This window comes from Pseudonaja textilis, chromosome Z (genome assembly GCF_049901715.1).
Source record: "Pseudonaja textilis isolate UNSWEBS1 chromosome Z, rPseTex1.2, whole genome shotgun sequence".
Taxonomy (NCBI): domain Eukaryota; kingdom Metazoa; phylum Chordata; class Lepidosauria; order Squamata; family Elapidae; genus Pseudonaja; species Pseudonaja textilis.
In genome coordinates, this window is record NC_142008.1 from 20,510,615 (window position 1) to 20,528,854 (window position 18,240).

Below are 18,240 nucleotides of genomic sequence, written 5' to 3' on the forward strand. Positions count from 1 at the left end.
CCTTTCGTGACTTTCTGGGTCAAATGCCAGTAATCCCCAGCGGGCGGCAGCACCTACTATGGGCAAATTTCGAAAACAAAATGCTCAGCAAGATCAGGTGAACGCTTAGCTAGCTGGGACAGCACCAAGATATCCTATGTCAGGTGACACTGAATAGCCTCGGAAAAAAAGACAATAACGTTATCATTTCTGTAGAATAGCCAAGAAACCTCTGCAAGGCACAGCTGCAAATCTCCTTTTCGTCTGGAGCGAATAAACTGCCTTTACTTAGGGTATCTAATGAAGAGGATAAGGGGGTTGGATGAGAAGACGGCCAAGGGTCCCGTCTCTTATTCTTATCAGTTAACCTTTTGATATTATCCGGAGGCTGACAAGAGCCCCTTTCTATGGCTCGTCTTAGGTGCCAACAGTCCGTGCTTGGATATGGAAAGGTGTTGCTAAGGAAAAGTATGCCGTGACTGTGAATGGACACTTCAACCTCATAATCACCGGACACAGAGCGATCGGAGGTCGGTAGCCACCTTCCTGAACCCCTTGTACCTGCTGCAGTCGGAGGTAGGAAACCAGCCCAGGCGGCAAGTGCAGAAAGCAGTTCTTGACACCGCTCAAGGAGATGCTCGCCGCGGCTATCCCGAATCCTCCTGCCCCCAACATCACCGGCGACCCTCCGGCCAGGTATCGTCTTAAAGACAAAACTACAGAAAGTCGCGACTTTTGACCGTCACCAGATTGGCGGAACGATTTGCCCCGGCTTCTGGCTCCGTACCTTGCTACCTTTTCATGTAGCCTTAACGGTCATTGGAGGCCCAGCCGTTTTTCTCCGCTTGTGATTGGATAATGGTGCCACGGCTCCGCCTCATTCCCTCGCCGCGTTCTTCATCGACTTCTTTCCGCCTTTCCTTAGAGAGGCCGCCGGTACTGCCGGCCGGGGGACGGGGGGAAACGGGTGTGTGTATATGGAGCGGGAAAAAAAAAAAAGACTTCGATGACGTTTGGAAGAGGCGACAAGAGAGTACGGAGGCTAAGATGGCGGCGGTTGATGCTGGCGAGGAGGAAGTCGGTGGCGTCTGCCAGCACCACGCACAGCAGACGATCTGCGCATCGCGCGCCAAGTATCGTGAAGGGCGCAGGCCACGAGCAGTGAAGGTAAAGGAGAAACAGTTCTCCCTTGAGCCGTTTCCTCTTCTTTTCAAATCCGCTCTCGGATACAGACGCTTGGGTGGTGATGATGATGATGATGTTCATCCATCGTGTTCGAAGAGGGCCTTGACCTCTAACGGGTTGTGGGCTGTCCACGGCGTGGCCACAGGTGGCTGGTAAGGTCTACCCGGGCTGGTCCTGCCACATGTCGGGCATGCACGTGTGGGCACCATTGCTGCAGCATTTGCAACTGTGGCTCTGTGGAGTGCTCGCTTCTCTTGTGCTATGGCAGTGGTGGCTAACCTTTTTCGGCTCCTATGCCAATAATTACATGCATGCTCATGTGCTCGCACTTGCGTGCCAGCACCCAGAAGGCAATGCATGTTGGCCCCTCCCATGCCCCCTGCGCATATGCGTGAGACCCCATGCACGCTGCATGTCTCTGCGTGTGCGTCTCCCATGAGTCCCATACACAATGTGCACAAGCTACCCAACAATCAGCTGTCAGGTGGCGCCACACATGCATCTCTTTTGGGCGACCTCTTGCATGCTGGCAGTCTGCCGTGTGTGTCGTAGGTTCGCCAACACAGTGCTATGGGGTTGTTCTTCTCTCTTCAAATATATGGCAGCCTTGGTGGATCAACATGTGCCATGAAGATCGGTCTAGTGCTAGGGTTTCCCAGGAGGTGGTGTCAATATCCAGGGACTTGAAGGAGGCTTTCAATGGGTTTTTCTATGGCTTCCTTTGGCTCTCTCTCCCTGCCCCCATGCGATCACTTTCCTTGAGACAGCTCACCATAGAGAAACTGTTTAGGGATGTAGTGGTCTGGCATCCTTACAACATGGCCTGCCCAGCATGTCTGGGCTTTCATCAGCAGGGTGTGAACTGACGGCAGGCCTGCTCTGGAGAGGACTTCTGTGTCTGGCACTTTGTCCTGCCATCGGATCCTCAGAACTCTGCAGAGGCAGGTTGTGTGGAAGTGGTTCAATTGCCTAGCATGCCTCCTGTATACAATCGAAGCAGTAGTGCTGACTACCCTGATGTATGCCAGTGAGACTTGATACTTTGTTGAGATCTCCATAAGAAGCCTCCAAGCCGGATAAAAGCAAATCTGTCCTTCCTTCCCCCCGCCACCTTTTTTGTTTGCATATACACTCACAGCACCTAAACAGGAAATAGAGAAGAGTAGAATAAAATAATACAGTTGGGACCTTGGAGGACTTCTAGTCCAACGCCAAGAGACCTTACATCCCTGATGGTGAACCTATGACATGCGTGCCAGAGGTGGCACACACAGCCCTCTCTCTGGGCATGCAAGCCGTTGCCTCAGCTCTGCTGTGCATGTGCACGTGCCTCCCGCCGGTCAGCTGGTCTTCGGGTCTATGCTGTGCATGCATGGGAGAGCGGAGTGCGAGTACATTGCATTTTGGGGGTGCGCGTGCGCACTTTGGGTACTTGGTGCTGAAAAGGTAGCCATCACTGCCTTATACTATTTCAGACAATCTGAAATGTCCAGTCTCTTCTTTAAAAATGATGGAGCTCCCACAACTTCTGAAGGCAAGCTGATCCACTGATTAATGTTCTCACTGTCAGGAAATTTCTCTTTATTTTTTAGCTTGGATCTCTTCTTGATAGCTTTCCATCTGTTATTTTTTTGTCCAGCCCTCAGGTACTTCAGAAGATAGGTTGATCCCCTTTTCTTTGTGATAATCTCTTGGATGGCTTTTATCATGTCACCTCAGCCATCATGTAATTTATCTTCATTAAACTGGCATAGCCAGTTCCTGCAACTGTTCTTCATGTGTATTTCATCTGCACTTTCTAGTATGTAATCTTTTTTATTTCGTGGCAACTACAGTTGGGTGCAGTATTTCAAGTGTGGTCTTATCAAGGCATTATAGTTGTAGTAACACTTCACTTGATCTTGCTTCTATCCCTCTGTTAATGCAACTCAGGATTGCACTGCCTTTTTTGGCAGCTGCAGCATACTACTAGCTCATATTTAAGTGGTTGTCCACTAGGACTTTTAGACCCCTCTTGCAGGCATGACCTACCTTTTTGCCAGCAAAAAGGTTTGGTTTCATGGAAGGTATTTTTTTACAGAATGGAGGGGTAGGAGGACCATGCAACCTAGATCCTTAGCATACAGTTTCACTTGCCCACCGTTAACCTCCAGCTGTGTGACCTCACAGGCCATGGACAGTACTGGTCCATCGACTAGGGGTTGGGAACCCCTCTTCTAAAGTGTTGGCTATTCCCGCCAGCTTGGTATCATCTGAAAATTTGATGACTTCACCTTGTTTATCAAATTTATCAAATCACTGAAGAGTACTGAGCCCAAGACAGAATCTTGAGGTACCTCACTGCATATTTCCGTCCATGTAAAGACAGATTCTTAAGGACTACACTGTTGAGTGGATCAGCTAGTTGTAAATCCTCTGGTGGTGATGCTGTCTATTCCACATTTTTCTGTCTTACTAATTAGTAGTTGTGGTTCATTTTGTCAAATGCTTATTGAATCTAAGTATCCTCTGAAAACGGAAGTTGTGTTTAGTGTTACAACTGAGGTTTCCTGATAAGACATTTGTCAGTTTTCTCCTTAAACCATCATGTATAATTGTTGGGATCTCTACAGGGGTTAGATCCTTCTTTAATTGTTGAGCACTATGCCAGTTTACTGACCCAAATAGAAGTAGTAGTCTTTTGAATGATCAAATGTATTTCCGGTTTTACCACTTTAATCTTCACAATGCCTCTTATCTTGTGAAATTTCTACTATATGTTAATGTCCAAGGAAAATTTTGAACAGTAATTTTCAGGGCCATGACTAGCTATAAGCCATGGTTGTTGCTGGTCTGATGTTCCTCTTGAATATAGTTTTTGAAGTATTCAAGGTAGTAGCTAATTGTATTTTGCCCAAATGCTATGAGTAACCATTTAGAATCCTTGCTATAATACAGTTAATACTGATATCTTTCTTCCTATATTGTATGTAAGACTTAGCTATCTTTAATTTCTGAGCGTAGCTATATTCTGTTACCCCCTACTGATAATTTTTTTTCCCACTAACTTTTAAAATTTTCATTTTACCTGATATTAGTTTCTTTTTTCCCTTCATTTGTTTGGTTTGTTTTTACTTTGTAACTTGTATTGTTACGTTTATTTGGTCTCACAGTATTAATAAAATATAATGTATCAAAAATACGATTGTCTAGATTTATTCATCAAACTAAGCCATAACCAAACAACATGTAGTCCTTAATTAACAACCATTTGTGCCATGCCCGTCAGAGAAAAAGACCCTGATTCCCTTCATTAGCTGCAGGAAAGCTCGCAGCAACTTGTGGGAAGCAAATTTGAGTTATCTTTTATTGTTGAGGCTTATCTGGGTTCCTGGCGTCTTCCCAACTGTGTGGGTTTTGTTGGCCTTTGAAGTCGGCAATTCCTTATCTTGCCCTGTCCAGTTAATTGCTGCAGTGCGGTTTGTGTGGATTTTTATTTACAGTTTATATGTACTTTGTTTTTGGACTGAATTTCCTCCACTTAAAGACCGTTCTTGGGAGAGTTTTTTTCTCCCACTGAAGGTAACTGGACATTGGGGGCAAAGTTGGAGGTATTAAAAGGACTTTTCTTATTTATGTGACTGTGTTGCCTTTGTGCCGTGCCCCCGCTCATCACAATTTGCATAGCAACCATTCCAAGTTATAACACCTCTGAAAAATGTTGCTTATGACTGATCCTCATTATAACCATCATAGCATCTCCACAGACCCATAATCAAAATTTGATTGCTTGGTAACTGGCATGTATTTATTGACTGCATTGTTCCAGGGTCACGTGATTGCCATTTGTGACCTTCCCAGTCAGCTTCTGACAAGAAAGTCAATGGGGGAGGCCAGGTTTGTATTAATGGCTATGATTCATTTAACAACTTCATCGTTAATAACTGTGGCACATAAAATGAACTGTGGCAATTCACTTAAAAACTGCCTTACTTAGCAATGGAAATTCCGGTCCAATTTGTATTCACAGGTAGAGGACTCCCACAGACGAACTTGATCACTAATGCTAAAATATCTAACTTCTGACACATTCTTTTAAGATTGTTATTCTGTATTACTGTAAACAATTAATTTTAAAATAGAACAGCTCACTTACATATATTAAAGTATTATTAAAGTGATTTTGTTTTTCAGGTTTACACTGTCAACTTAGAGTCTCGATATTTGTTAATCCAAGGTGTTCCTGCATTGGGAGTTATGAAGGAGCTAATTGAACTTTTTGCATTGTATGGTACCATCGAAGAATATAATCCACTAGATGGTTATCCAGCAGAAGAATTTACTGAAGTGTACTTGATCAAGTTTTTAAAAATACCAAGTTCAAGGTAATAACCATTGCTTTTGTTCTTCCTAGAATCCCTACTTGTTTGATATTGAAACATCTTTCATATATCAGTTTTATGTAAACCACAACAGTTATTTTTATATTGTGAAAACTTAACTTACTGGGTTTAACTTCAACATGATTTAATTGTTTTAGTATTGTGTATCGCATTCTCTCTTTTAGGGCAGCCAAAAGAAAACTGGATGAGCGGAATTTCTTTGGCAGTTTGCTACATATATGCTATGCTCCAGAATTTGAGAGTGTCCAAGAGACCAGAGACAAATTAAGAGACAGACGAAAATATATAGCAAAAGCAACCAATTTCAAAGGTTTGTGGCTTTTATTTTAAATCAGTAAAAGGCAAGAGCAAACAACTTTTGTAATTCCCCCCCAAAAACCTATATTAATTTGCCAAAGATTTTATCAGAATTCAAATTCAATCCATTGAGGACTTTACACTTACTGTTTGAAAAGTTATATTCTTTCTTTTTATATTCTCATTAAGAACCTCTCTTGCATTATTTCAAATCTAAATAGCTTGGCATGGAAAAAAGGATGGGAGCAAACAAAAAAACCTGTGTCTGCAGAGTTTACTTTGAATTAGATGTAATTAATTTTCATTTTTTTCTTAGTTTATGTATTTAATTTATTTTGCTTATTATTCCATTGTACCTTTTTGCACACCTCCAAAACAACCACCCCCCAGAATGGTGAATATTTATGTAATTTATTAGAATATTCCTTTACTTTGAAAATAAATATAGAATCATCACATCCAAAGCATAGCAGAACAATGCTTTGGAAGGAACTGTCAGCTAATACATTAAACCAATTTTTTCACTGCTCATCAAATAAAGCCTGTTCTCTACCATGGCAAATTGTTAACAAAATTAAAATTTACTTCAAAAATGCCTTTTTTACTATGCACCAACATAACACATTATGTTTTGTGTTTTGAGAGCAATCATTGGAGACAAAACAGGATTGTGGTATACGTTCTTCAAAGATCATGCCGTTGGATCGTGGATCATGGACATCTGAAACAGCCATTAGCAAATGGAATCCAGCAACATATATACAGGACCCCTGTCAATCTTCCTGTTGCACATTATTACTGAAGCACATTAGATCTCCCACAGAACAGCATTGCCAGAATCTGTTAGTAGCCCCTCACTATTCTCATGATCATGCTACAGTATCTGCATGCTTTAGCCAAAGCATGCAGGTGGGTAAGAAGCCACAGCCAAGAGAACATGACACATTGGCTTGCTGGAACCTAGAAAGAAAAGATCCATCTTATGAAGGTCTTGGAAGATTCATGCCCCGAACTACACAACTTCAGGAACGAAAGAGGAGAAGAGATGAAGACAACAAACTTGCCCTTTTGGGAAGAGAGCCTAATGGTGAAGAAATCATTTTTGGCCCAAGGCTACCAGAAATACCTAAAATAGATATGGATGATGATTCACTGAATACCTCGGCAATCTTAATTCGTAATAGACTAAAGAAGGTGGGCCAATAATTTTTCATTCAATGTTCTGAAAATATGTAGTTCTGACATCATTTAGAATTTGTACATATTAATTATTTTGCAATAACTTAATCCCTTTTATTCCATTATAAATGCATATCATATACTAACTTTTGATTCCTTTTTTCAAACTAGATTGCTGATCCAGTTCAAACTTCAAAGTCATCTGAAGAATTATTTGTGGAAAATCAAATAAAACCAGTAATAAAGCAGAGGCGGCGTATATAAGTATTTCTGATTGTATGTTATGTTTATATTTGATTCACAAACAGGTAGGCTCTGACTGTTTCTAGACAAAGAAATATTGCTTCATTTGCTAACATGAAGCAGTTCTTGTAAAATTTAAAGTTATTATCCATTATGTTGAAATGTATTGATGTCTGTGAATGTTATCACCTTATTTCTTGTGCTTCTAATGCTATCCTGTGATAGCATTGGGTCTACCCAGCTATATTACATTTCATTCATTGTATTTTACTTGCAGATCTACAACTCGGGAGCATCTTGGAAAGCCTGTGACTCAAAGGACATCCTGCACTGTAAAGGAAATAATAAACATTTTTTAAAAAAAGCTATAACAAACTTATGTCCAAAGAACAATGGAAATGCTTAACTAAATACTAAAATTAGGTTCAATACCCCACTTTTAAGTAGCAAATTTTAAGAGCCTGTTTGGTGTCATAATTAAAATATTAGCCTAGAAACCAAGAGACTCGTGAGTTTTAAGTTTGCCTTAGGTGTGAATGATGAGCCTCTGTGGCGCAGTGGTTAGAATGCAGTACTGCAGGCTACTTCTGCTGCAGCCGGCTGCCTACAATTTCGCAGATCGAATACCATCAGGCTCAAGGTTGACTCAGCCTTCCATCCTTCTGAGGTGGGTAAAATGAGGACCCAGATTGTTGGGGGCAATAGGCTGACTCTATTTCTCTGGGCCAGTCACTTTCAGCCCAACCCCCCTCACAGGGTTAAACCTGTGGGGAAAATACAAGCCAGGAATATTAGGCATATTTGCCCCCTTGTATTTTATATAAAGAAATGTAATAATCATATTATGTCACAATTTATTAAAATTATTTGCCAAATTTCTGCTTTTTGAGAAATAAAAAATAAAAGCCTTCCCTAACTATGTGAAGCTAGCTGCATCATTCTCTGGGTCTTTATTGTACGTCAACATTTTCGTTTCATATAATACTCTGTTCCATTATCAAATAGTTCATAAACATAAAAGACATTTATTTTGAAACACTTTACAGAACATTTTACAGAAATGCATGTAGTTAGGAAGTTTATATAACAATTAGACATTAACATATCTGCAATAAAATGTTTTTTAATTGCATTAATTAAAAAATTCATTACAAGAAATTTATTGTAAGAGTTCCTACACCATAAGTCATCACATTACTATTTGATGATGTATTTTTCCAGAAGAGTCAAAAATCTAAATGAATGATTAAAATGGTCATCTTTACAACAGATTTATGTTTCTACAAGAGTACTGAGAATACTTGGGAGTCTTTCATATTTTATACAAAACATAGGTATTCTATAAGAATTAATCCCCTATCCCTGGCCACCAGAAACATGTCTGCCTTAAAACCTACTCATGGTGAATCTGTAAGATGACATTTTTCCTTAACAGTACACTCTGTGCACAATTATTAGGCAAGCTGTATTTTGGAGGATTAATTTTATCATTGAACAACTACAGTACTCTCGATCAATACAAAATGTTAATAAAGCTCAAACATGAAGTTATGGCTTTCTTGGAAGAATATGTGTGCACAATTATTGGGCAACTATTAGTATACAGAATTATGCAACTAAATAAAAAATGAACAATTTCCCATCTCATTTATTTTCATCTGTTGAAGAATAACTGACAGTTCAAAAAACAAATCCGTGACAATGTAGCCACCCTTCTTTTCAATAACAGTCATAAGCCTTTCATTCATGGAGTCTGTCAGTTTCTTGATCTGTTGACGATCATCTTTTTGTACAGCAGCAACTACTCGTTTTTCTTCACCATAAATCTCCCGTTTAAAAAGGCCTACAAGTTCTCAACAGGATTTAGGTCAGGTGAGGAAGGGGTGGTGGTGCATGTAAATATTCTCTCATCTTTAAGGCCTTTACAGGCTAGACACACAGTTGAATACTTTGATGCACAAATGGAACATTGTCCTGCATAAAAATAATGGACGTCTTGAAAGATGCAGACTTTTTCCTGTGCCTCTCCTTGAAGAAATGGTTTTCTAAAAACTGGCAGTAGGTTTGGGAGTTGATTTTGAGTCCACCTTGAACCCAAAAAAATCCAACTAGCCCATCTTTTATAATACCATCCCATCCCAGTACCCCACCCCCACCTTGCTGGCATCTGAGTCAAAGTGGAGCTCTTTGCCCGTTAACTTATCTAGCCACGGACCCATCCATCCGTCAATAGTCATTTTCATCAGTCCATATAAAACCTTTGAAAAAAAATCTGTCTTCAGGCATTTCTTGGCCCAGTCTGGCCATTTCAACTTATGTGTCTTGTTCAGTGGTGGTCGGATTTCACCCTTCCTTACCTTGGCCATGTCTGAGCACTGAACATCTTGTACTTCTGGGCACTCCCAAGTAGGTTGCAGTTCTGGAATATGACAGTACTGGAGGATAATGGGTCCTTGGTAGCTTCATGTTTGATTCTTCTCAAATCAGTTAAGGTGCGTCTTTTTTTCTCAACGCGTTTCTTGTGACTCTGTTTACTATTTGCAACAAAACATTCTGTAATCACGCCCCAATATCTTAGCAATTTCAAGAATGCTGCATCCATTTGAAAGACTACAATTTTTGACTTTTCAGAATCAGTTAAATCTCTTTTTAGCACATTTTGCCTGGGGAAAAGAAGTTGCCTAATAATTATGCACACTTTGATATAAGGTGTTGATCTTAGACAAAACCTTCACATATTACACAAATACACATCACCTGATTTGCTTATATGCGTTAAGCATTTTAAGTTTATACAGCTTGGAGGTGGAAAATATGCATACAAAGGATGATATGGTCAAAATACTCACCTAATAATTGTGCACACAGCGTAAACTAGATAACCTGTGATCCTTTGAGTCATCTTTTAAAGAGATTTTTCCCATGGTAAGAAATTCCTCAAAGCCTTCAACAATGACAGAAATTCTAATGCATTGCTTTCACTGGAAAAGTTGGATGCATTCAGATGTTTGCCTTGAAAATAGCATGTGTTGAACTATATAACACAGACAAATATTACCAGAAATGTTTTATGACATTTTGTACTATGTCATAATCTGCTTTATGATAATTTTTGTGTCATAAAATTTTGAAAGATTTGTCAAATTTCGATTCCACAGGAATCATATGTATTTTGGATGCATTCAAGGTACCTCAGTTCAAAAATTGTTGCCCTGTGATATACTGCTTCAGTCCAATTAAAGGTTATGGGAACAAGAATTTTAATAGCAAATAAACAGATTATCTGGGAAAAATTAAATCTTCCTTTCAGATAAAAAGCATTTCACTTTTCAATGTAGACTTTCATATTTGAATCTACCTGTAGCTCAATAAACTGATGGAGCCACTTTTAAAAGATAGAATTGTTCAGAAAAAAATAGAAAATAGTCTGTTCCAAAAAATTAGAAAAACAAATCCAAAACCTTTGGTTAAAATAGCCAGAAGTTGGATACTGGTGATCTATATTCAGATTTGAGAAATATAATCTAAAGATAGAGCATAGCTAAGCTTAGCTCCTTAGTCCTGGGCTAAAGTTATTTTAGATCAGGGGGAAGACTTCAGTTAAAGCATGCTGAAATACAATTGGCTTGTTTTATCATCAACATTAAAAGTCTCCCATTGTATACATATATAATGATTTTGGTTAGCCTCATTTAGTGAACATGCAAAAAAAAGCAGTTTAGTAATTTTAGTTTTGTACTTAGAATATTTAGTTCAAATCTAGAATAGAAATACAATTACTAATAAAATTACTAATTCATTACTAATATACTTTGATATAGACTTCATAAATACCTTCACATCAGGTAAACATGGTCCAAATGCTTCTAAAAGGAGATTTTCATCTCTTACTGCCCTTTCAAAATCCACAAAAGAGACTTTGCCATCATGATCATAGTCCTATAAGATATTTTAATCCATATAATCATATTTACACTATAGTGTTATATATAATCATTTGGAACTAAAATACAATTGGAATTAAATGTATAGTATTTTTTTTATTGGCATGCCAGTCAAATTTCATATAATTGCTACTGTACAAATTTATTTATTTAAAAAAATATTCTGCTATCGGTCCAGTCACTAATTTGGCATTGCTGATTAACCCAATAGATTGCTAAGATTATCTATTTATTTACTCTGACTGATTTCATTTCTGCTTTTTTTTCATCCACTAAGGGTATGAATGAAACTCAACTGAATTAATTGGATAGACTATTAGTATGATCTAAACCTGATAAGTTTTAAATTTATTATACTTGCCATTTTCTTCAGTGTTATTTCAACTAAATCTTTAATTCCTTCATCGGGATCTTCCTCAGATGGCTGTTTTAGCAGACTGTTCTTCAGCATATGAAACATTTCCTCTCGTGAAATATATCCATCACCATTCAGGTCATAAACCTCAAAGCAATCTTTAAAAGGTATAAACTACATTAACTGCATGCATGTAAAACAAAATTTCTGCCAGCTAATAAAAAATAACACTAAAACTAAATTGTAATTAAAGAAAGAAGCCTATTTTGCAATAAATTAGATAAATATACTGCATAATATGTATGGTATAGATTATATAAACTACAATATAATGTATTTTTACAATGAATTTCATAATGAATTTGCCCTAAAATTCAGAATAACATGAAAATCAATTTTTACTAGAAAAAATCTTACATTTCATCTTTTCTTCCAAAGTCCCTCGAAGAAATATTGATAAGCCTTCTACCCATTCTGTTACACTGACACAGGAATCATTGTCTTTGTCAAAAGCACGGAACACTGAACGAAAAATAAAGATTATTCTAAAGTTTTATTTTAGTGTTGGCAATCTAATCCAAAAAGAAATACCCCCAAAAAACCAAGACACAGAACAAGACAACGGTATCGCACTCCCCTACATCAGAGGCACCACAGACAAAATTAGCAAAATTCTCCACAAACACAATATCAGGACAGCCTTCGGCACTGACCAAAAAATAGCCAACATCCTAAGAAACCCCAAAGACAAGATCCAGCTAGAAAACCAAGGAGTTCATGAAATACCATGCAACAATTGCCCAGCCACATACATTGGACAAACCAACAGGAGAATAAATGCATGCATCGCAGAACACAAAAACGCAGTCAGAAGAGAAAAAAATACTTCCCCTTCTAGCACCTTAAAGCCACAGGACATGAAATTAATTTCAAAGGAACCAAATTAATATCCAACACTGAACACTCCAGCAAGAGAATAATCAGGGAAGCCATCGAGATAGAGAAACACCCCCATAACATGAATAGATGGGACGATACGTCCCGCCTACCAGACATCTGGAAGTTAGCACTCACCAACAAACGAGTCCCAGCCACGAAAACCAACACCAGACACAAAACAACACGGGACACCACTGCCAACCCCCCTCATCAGGCCCAGGCCCAAGCCCATCCTATAAACGAAGGACAACCACCCTCCAGAAAACAGACCATGGCTGCTTCGCCAGCTGTCGCACCCCCGAACCCCAAAACCAAACAAACTGACACATGCCAAGAACACAGACCCAGATCCCAAACTCGAAGCCAGACTAAAACCCAGAATGCTACATCACAGCCATCCGCTCAGGATATCACATCAGAAAACTCAGGAAATTACACCACAAGAACTCAAGAAGTTGCAACACAGCAAATGACCCAGGATATCACAGCACAGCAATAAGTCTCACAAGGTCATCACACAACCCATTACTCAAGCCGTTACTACACAGGGGGCTAATGGAAAAGAGATCAAAACACAAACAATCCAGGAGATTACAATGCAGGACCCAGGATACCACAACAAAAGAACTCGCAAGCCCATCACACAACCCATTACCCAAGCCGTTAAAACCACGAGAGGCTAATGGAAAAAAGATCACTACAAAACAAACGACCCAGGAGATTACAGCACAAGATCCAGGATATCTCCACAACAAAACTCACAAGGCCATCATACAACCCATTATACCAACATCAACTCCATGAAACCAATCAAGAGGCAGCAGCACAGCCAACCAGCTCAGCACACCAGCCCCCACCACCAGTATTTATATAGAGAGAGACGGCAGCTCCGATCACACACTGCTTACACTGGCACGAAGCCGAAAGCACCAGCCTGAGGATGGCAAGTGGGACCTCACCGAAACATCGCCAAGATACTCATAATCTTACACGGGAAAAGACCTGAACACACCTAGACCTACATACACACACACACACACACACACACACACAGATACACATGGATGGTATTCATCTTTGCTCGGGTATTTTCCCACGTTATAGTAGTTGTGCTTTTAAAGTTGTAGCAACGTTTCAGCAGATGAGATTCTACCGAAACGTTGCTACAACTTTGAAAGCACAACTATAATGACAATAGTACAATATATTTGAAGATTTCCAGATCTTTATTAAAATTACAATTTGCAACTCTAGCTCTCTGTCAATATAAATTGTACTACAGCTACTTTACCAGAGCTATTGCTATTACATATTGCTATTATGTGGGGACATTGAAAAGGCCAAATGATACAGTCACCCAAATACAATGATCAAATAATATTATCAGCAGACCTCAGTGTGCAGGAGAATAAATCCTACTCAAGGCTTATTAATTATGAATGAATCATGTTAAGTACAACTGATATGAATTTGACCTTCCATGTGATTTTCAGACTTCATGAATGTATTACCCAACAATACAAGAGCACACAATAGATATAAACTTAATGTACGCCACTCCAAACTTGACTGCAGAAAGTACAACTTCAGTGGTCAATGCCTGGAACACACTACCTGATTGTTATCATATCCCCAAATCCACACTCCTTTTCTCTCAAACTAACCACTATTGACCTCACCCCCTTCCTAAGAGGTCTGTGAGGAGAGTGCATAAGCACACAATCATGCCTACTGTCCCTGTCCTATGGTCCCCAATTATTCCTACCCATTTCCTGTACTTATACTAATGTTTATTATCTTGTAAGTTATTGACAAATAAATAACAAAAAATAAACATAGAAATGTTTTCAAACTGCAATCTGAAGCAGCTTCTCAAAAATGTTTTAAAGTACAATAATTTATTGGCATTGATTTAATCTCACCTCTGTCCATAATCATGTCATCTGTCATTCCAAATGTCACATGTAGAATATTGCGAAATGAGTTGCGATCTAAACCAACAACAGCATGACGGTCGCTGGGTTCCACATCCAGGTTGTTGAAAAGTTTTATGAGACATTCCACTTCAAATTTATTAACTACAAAAGGAAACAGTGAAACAAAATCAACAATGAAGACGTGTATTTGTTTTCACCATCGAATGTAAATTTGAATAGGTATCTCTCCCCGATACTCTAATGTTGCCGTTCTCGGTGACTCCGCTGACAAGGAATTCTGGGAGTTGTAGTTTCAGCATCTCCGGGTGGGAAGCTCGATTCCACTCGAGATAATAACAATATAAAAACAATTGTCACGAATTTCCCGATCGGGTTAATGGACTCAGGAGCAGCTGGGTTTAAAGAAGCACAAGGGAAAAAGTAGACCCACTTTCACTCACAATTTTTAGCGGATTTGCACAGGGATTCGGCAAGCTTCTGCAGCTTCTTTCTGTTCATTTTGAGCTTTGTGGCTGCCGCTGCGCCGGATCGTCACAAGCCAAGCTGTTTCCATGGCAACAACAGGGAATGTTGCCGCCGGGCCCGGATGTAACGAGCTGAAAGGCAGCTTTAGGCCGGACCGGAAAGTTCAGGCGCGTTTTATTATTTATGTTGGTGAGAAGGCAAAACCCGGCTTTGGTACCCTGAACTGGCTCGTTCCTCTGGTTTTCCATAAGGAGGAATGGAATAGAATAGAACTGGAAGGGACCTTGGGGTCTTCTAGTCCAGCCCCCTGCTCAAACAGGAGTTCCCATACCATTTCAGACAAGTGGCTGTCCAGTCTTCTTCTTAAAAACCTTAAGTGAGGAAGGCAAGCTGTTCCACTGGTGAATTGTCCTCACTGTTAGGAAGTTTCCTAGTATGATTTGATTGTTGATTGTACCCTATGACTATCATTAAGTGTTGTACGATATGATTCTTGATTCTTAATGAATGTATCTTTTCTTTTATGTATACTGAGAGTATTTACACCAAGACAAATTCCTCGTGTGACCAATCACACTTGGCCAATAAAGAATTCTGTTCGTTTCTTCTTAGTTCCAGGTTGCTTCTGTCCTTGATTAGTTTCCATCCATTGTTCCTTGTCCTGCCTATAGGTGCTCTGGTAAATAAGTTGATCCTCTCTTCTTTGTGGCAGCCCCTCAAATACTGGAATACTGCTACCATTTTGCCCCAATTCTTCTTTTCTTTAGAGTAGCCATAACCAATTCCTACAACCACCTGATGGGAGAGGCAGAAAATAGGGAGCTCCAATCCCCCCTGGCTGGATCGTTTACAGAGTTTTGAAGCAAAGACATTTTCCGAATCAAATTGCAAGCAAACATAAATTGAAGATTTTAAAAAATGGTTAAAGGTCCACCTGTCTGCTAGGAGTATAAATCTTTCCATTCCCCACCATCCAGTCAGTGGGGAAGAAGCTTTTTGGATGAGAAGTGAAAAGTCTTCAAACAAAAACCAGAAAATCTTTTATTGTCTCTGTTAAATGGAAGTCAATCCATGCAAAAAGAATCAAGATCAATTTATCTCCACTATTTTTTGTGGGTATTGTAGGAAGTTAGCACCCATCCTTCTCCTAGAAAAAATGAAATATCCTAGGAAATATTAAAAAGGCAGAATAATTCTTCTAAAAAGAATAGAAACTCCGAAGCAGAAAGTCACCTCAGAAGCAGAAGTTCACCCCCACCTTTGTTAATGGGTGGGCCATTAAGGCCTGGGCCAGAATATTTTACATAACAAAGATCTCTAGGTAGAGCTGTAATAGAAATTCTTCAAAGCCCTTTCATTACATCATCATCCAGCAAGGCTCAACCAAGCCTAGCGCTCAGGACAGTCTACAGAGTTGCCTCTGCATGGCCCTATCGGAGTCTGACAACCAATCAGAATACAAGCTCAAATTCAAATCCCAACAGAGGGCATTTAAGGGACTCTCAGCATCTCAGCCCTTCGTTCTTTTCCTTCACCCAACATCTTTTTTTTTTTTTGTAAATTTTATTTGAGTTTTCACAAAGAGAAAAAATATACAAATAAAACATTTTTTTTGAAAGTAGCATAATCCCGGGTTACATTTCTTCGTACAGACACAAATTCAGGTTCATGCTCATTTTTATACTCTTTTTTTAAAAAATAAACTTTATTAATTTTACAATTAAAACCAGCCAACAACACATACACATACACAAATGAAAGCAAAGAAAAGAAAAGGAGAAGAAAATAAAAAGAAAAAAATAGAACCTGAGGCTGCTTCCAACATTGGGCGAAAGCTAGTCTGGCCGCTGTCAAAATGTGTATTATTATGTATTTCGCTTTTTTTGATATTTGCTTGTCAAAGATCTCTAACAAAAAGACTCTGGTTTGTATTCGATCTGCTCTTTTGTCATTTCTTCTAGCCAAATTTTAATTTTCTGCCAATATTTTTGCGCGTCTATACAGGACCACCACATATGAAAAAAAGTTCCTTTTTTTTTTTTTTGCATTTCCAACAATTTGGGCTCATATTGGGGTGCATCTTCGCTAACCTCGAAGGACGAAGGTGCCATCTATAAAATATTGTATAGGCATTTTCTTTATATGCAGAGTTTTTGTAATCTTATTGTTTCTACCTCATTCTGTTAAGGTTATGCTACGTCCTACATTCCTACTCCAGGCAATCATGTTCCCTTTTACAATTTCATCTTCTAATTCGACTTCTAATAAATAATTATAAAATTTTGTTATATTTTTTTTGCCTGATCCTAATAAAATTTTGTCTAATTGCTGGAGTTTATTGTTGATTCCGAATTCTTTCTTATCCTGTTTGTATCTACTTTGAATTTGAAGGTATGCCCACTGATCAATTTTTTGTTCTCGCTCTTGAAGTTCTTGCCTCGATTTCAAATTTCCTTGTGTATCCAATAGGTCCTTATGTTTAATCATTTTAGTGATATCCAGATTATTTGTGTGGATCATCGCCTGAAATCTAGATTGGTACTTTTATATAGTGTTTTTTCTGTACTTTCTTCCAATTAGTTAATAATGAGTCATTTTTATATTCTATTCCATATCTTATTACTATTTTACATTTTCTGCATAGCTTCTCCCCTCTTTTAATTTTCTCAATTTTATTTTAATTATCTCAATTCAAATCATTGTATTTATATTTTTTATCTGTCCTATTTCAATTATCTATTATCTTTTCTCATTAAACAAAATTTCTCCTGTAGTTACTGATTGGAGTATGACACCTTTATATCTTTTAAGTTTATCCATTTAGCTCTTATTTAGGCTTCAATATATACCCTAAAGTTATAACATTCAATGTAATACATAACTTCCATTCAGATTCTGCTTGGTACATTCTTAAAATATATTCTTTAAAAAAAGAAAAAATTATAAATGTATGTAATTAAAAAAACACACTCCATTCCAATTCAATTCTATCAATATTAATATTTATTAAAGTCTTAAAATCTTCTTTAACGTTACTTTTCAATTAAATATCATACTTCTATAGGAACAATTATAAGCTTTCCATAATTAATTCCCCCCCTTCACTTATATTTTATAAAACATTAACTAATTAAAATGTTCCCGTTCCTCCCCAATTCAATTTTCTCATTTATTTTATTGCCTTATTTTATTAACAAACATTTCACTAAATTACACTAACTATTTTATCCCTCATTTTAATCATACATTGTTTAATCATACATTTTAATCATACATTGTTTCCAATTTTCTAAAGTTATTTCTATTATTAATATAACAATACAATCTTATGTACC

General features: G+C 38.4%; 3 protein-coding genes across 8 annotated transcripts in view; 1 reads left to right on the forward strand and 2 right to left on the reverse strand.

Moving 5' to 3' along the window:
* Positions 1–707, reverse strand: part of PEX1 (peroxisomal biogenesis factor 1) — a 33,355-nt gene extending 32,648 nt beyond the window's left edge. Inside the window, 1 exon segment of the mRNA XM_087916956.1 lies at positions 541–707. Coding sequence (XP_087773082.1) covers positions 541–654 — 114 coding nt within the window. The 5' untranslated portion in view covers positions 655–707.
* RBM48 (RNA binding motif protein 48) lies at positions 695–8,194 on the forward strand. 3 transcript variants are annotated; one of them, XM_026723446.2, is made up of 6 exons: positions 695–1,146; positions 5,338–5,528; positions 5,711–5,856; positions 6,487–7,037; positions 7,194–7,330; positions 7,543–8,194. In XM_026723446.2, the coding sequence occupies exons 1-5, from the start codon at positions 838–840 to the stop codon at positions 7,284–7,286; spliced, it is 1,290 nt and encodes a 429-aa protein (XP_026579231.2). In that variant the 5' UTR covers positions 695–837; the 3' UTR covers positions 7,287–7,330; positions 7,543–8,194. The 3 variants fall into 3 exon arrangements, with proteins under 3 accessions (XP_026579231.2, XP_026579232.2, XP_026579230.2); XM_026723447.2 differs by having other exon boundaries at positions 7,194–7,298; XM_026723445.2 differs by having other exon boundaries at positions 7,194–8,194.
* CLXN (calaxin) lies at positions 5,849–15,063 on the reverse strand. 4 transcript variants are annotated; one of them, XM_087916953.1, is made up of 6 exons: positions 14,881–15,059; positions 14,426–14,581; positions 11,982–12,086; positions 11,571–11,722; positions 11,100–11,204; positions 5,849–8,499 (listed from the first exon to the last, which is right to left on the reverse strand). In XM_087916953.1, the coding sequence occupies exons 1-6, from the start codon at positions 14,936–14,938 to the stop codon at positions 8,455–8,457; spliced, it is 621 nt and encodes a 206-aa protein (XP_087773079.1). In that variant the 5' UTR covers positions 14,939–15,059; the 3' UTR covers positions 5,849–8,454. The 4 variants fall into 4 exon arrangements, with proteins under 4 accessions (XP_087773079.1, XP_087773080.1, XP_087773078.1 ...); XM_087916954.1 differs by having other exon boundaries at positions 5,849–10,246; XM_087916952.1 differs by having other exon boundaries at positions 5,849–7,595; positions 14,881–15,056.
* Positions 15,064–18,240: the final 3,177 nt, after the last annotated feature.

Excerpts from the sequence above, each read along its gene's own strand:
- RBM48 (XM_026723445.2), top strand. The coding sequence starts at position 838 with ATGGTGCCACGGCTCCGCCTCATTCCCTCGCCGCGTTCTTCATCGACT. Across the intron at positions 5,529-5,710 it reads TTAAAAATACCAAGTTCAAG|GGCAGCCAAAAGAAAACTGG; the intron begins GTAATAACCATT and ends TCTCTCTTTTAG. Across the intron at positions 7,038-7,193 it reads TTCGTAATAGACTAAAGAAG|ATTGCTGATCCAGTTCAAAC; the intron begins GTGGGCCAATAA and ends TTTTCAAACTAG.
- CLXN (XM_087916952.1), bottom strand. The coding sequence starts at position 14,938 with ATGAACAGAAAGAAGCTGCAGAAGCTTGCCGAATCCCTGTGCAAATCC. Across the intron at positions 14,582-14,880 it reads GTGCAAATCCGCTAAAAATT|TTAATAAATTTGAAGTGGAA; the intron begins GTGAGTGAAAGT and ends TTCCTTTTGTAG. Across the intron at positions 7,596-11,099 it reads CATGTTTACCTGATGTGAAG|TGCAGGATGTCCTTTGAGTC; the intron begins GTATTTATGAAG and ends TTTCCTTTACAG.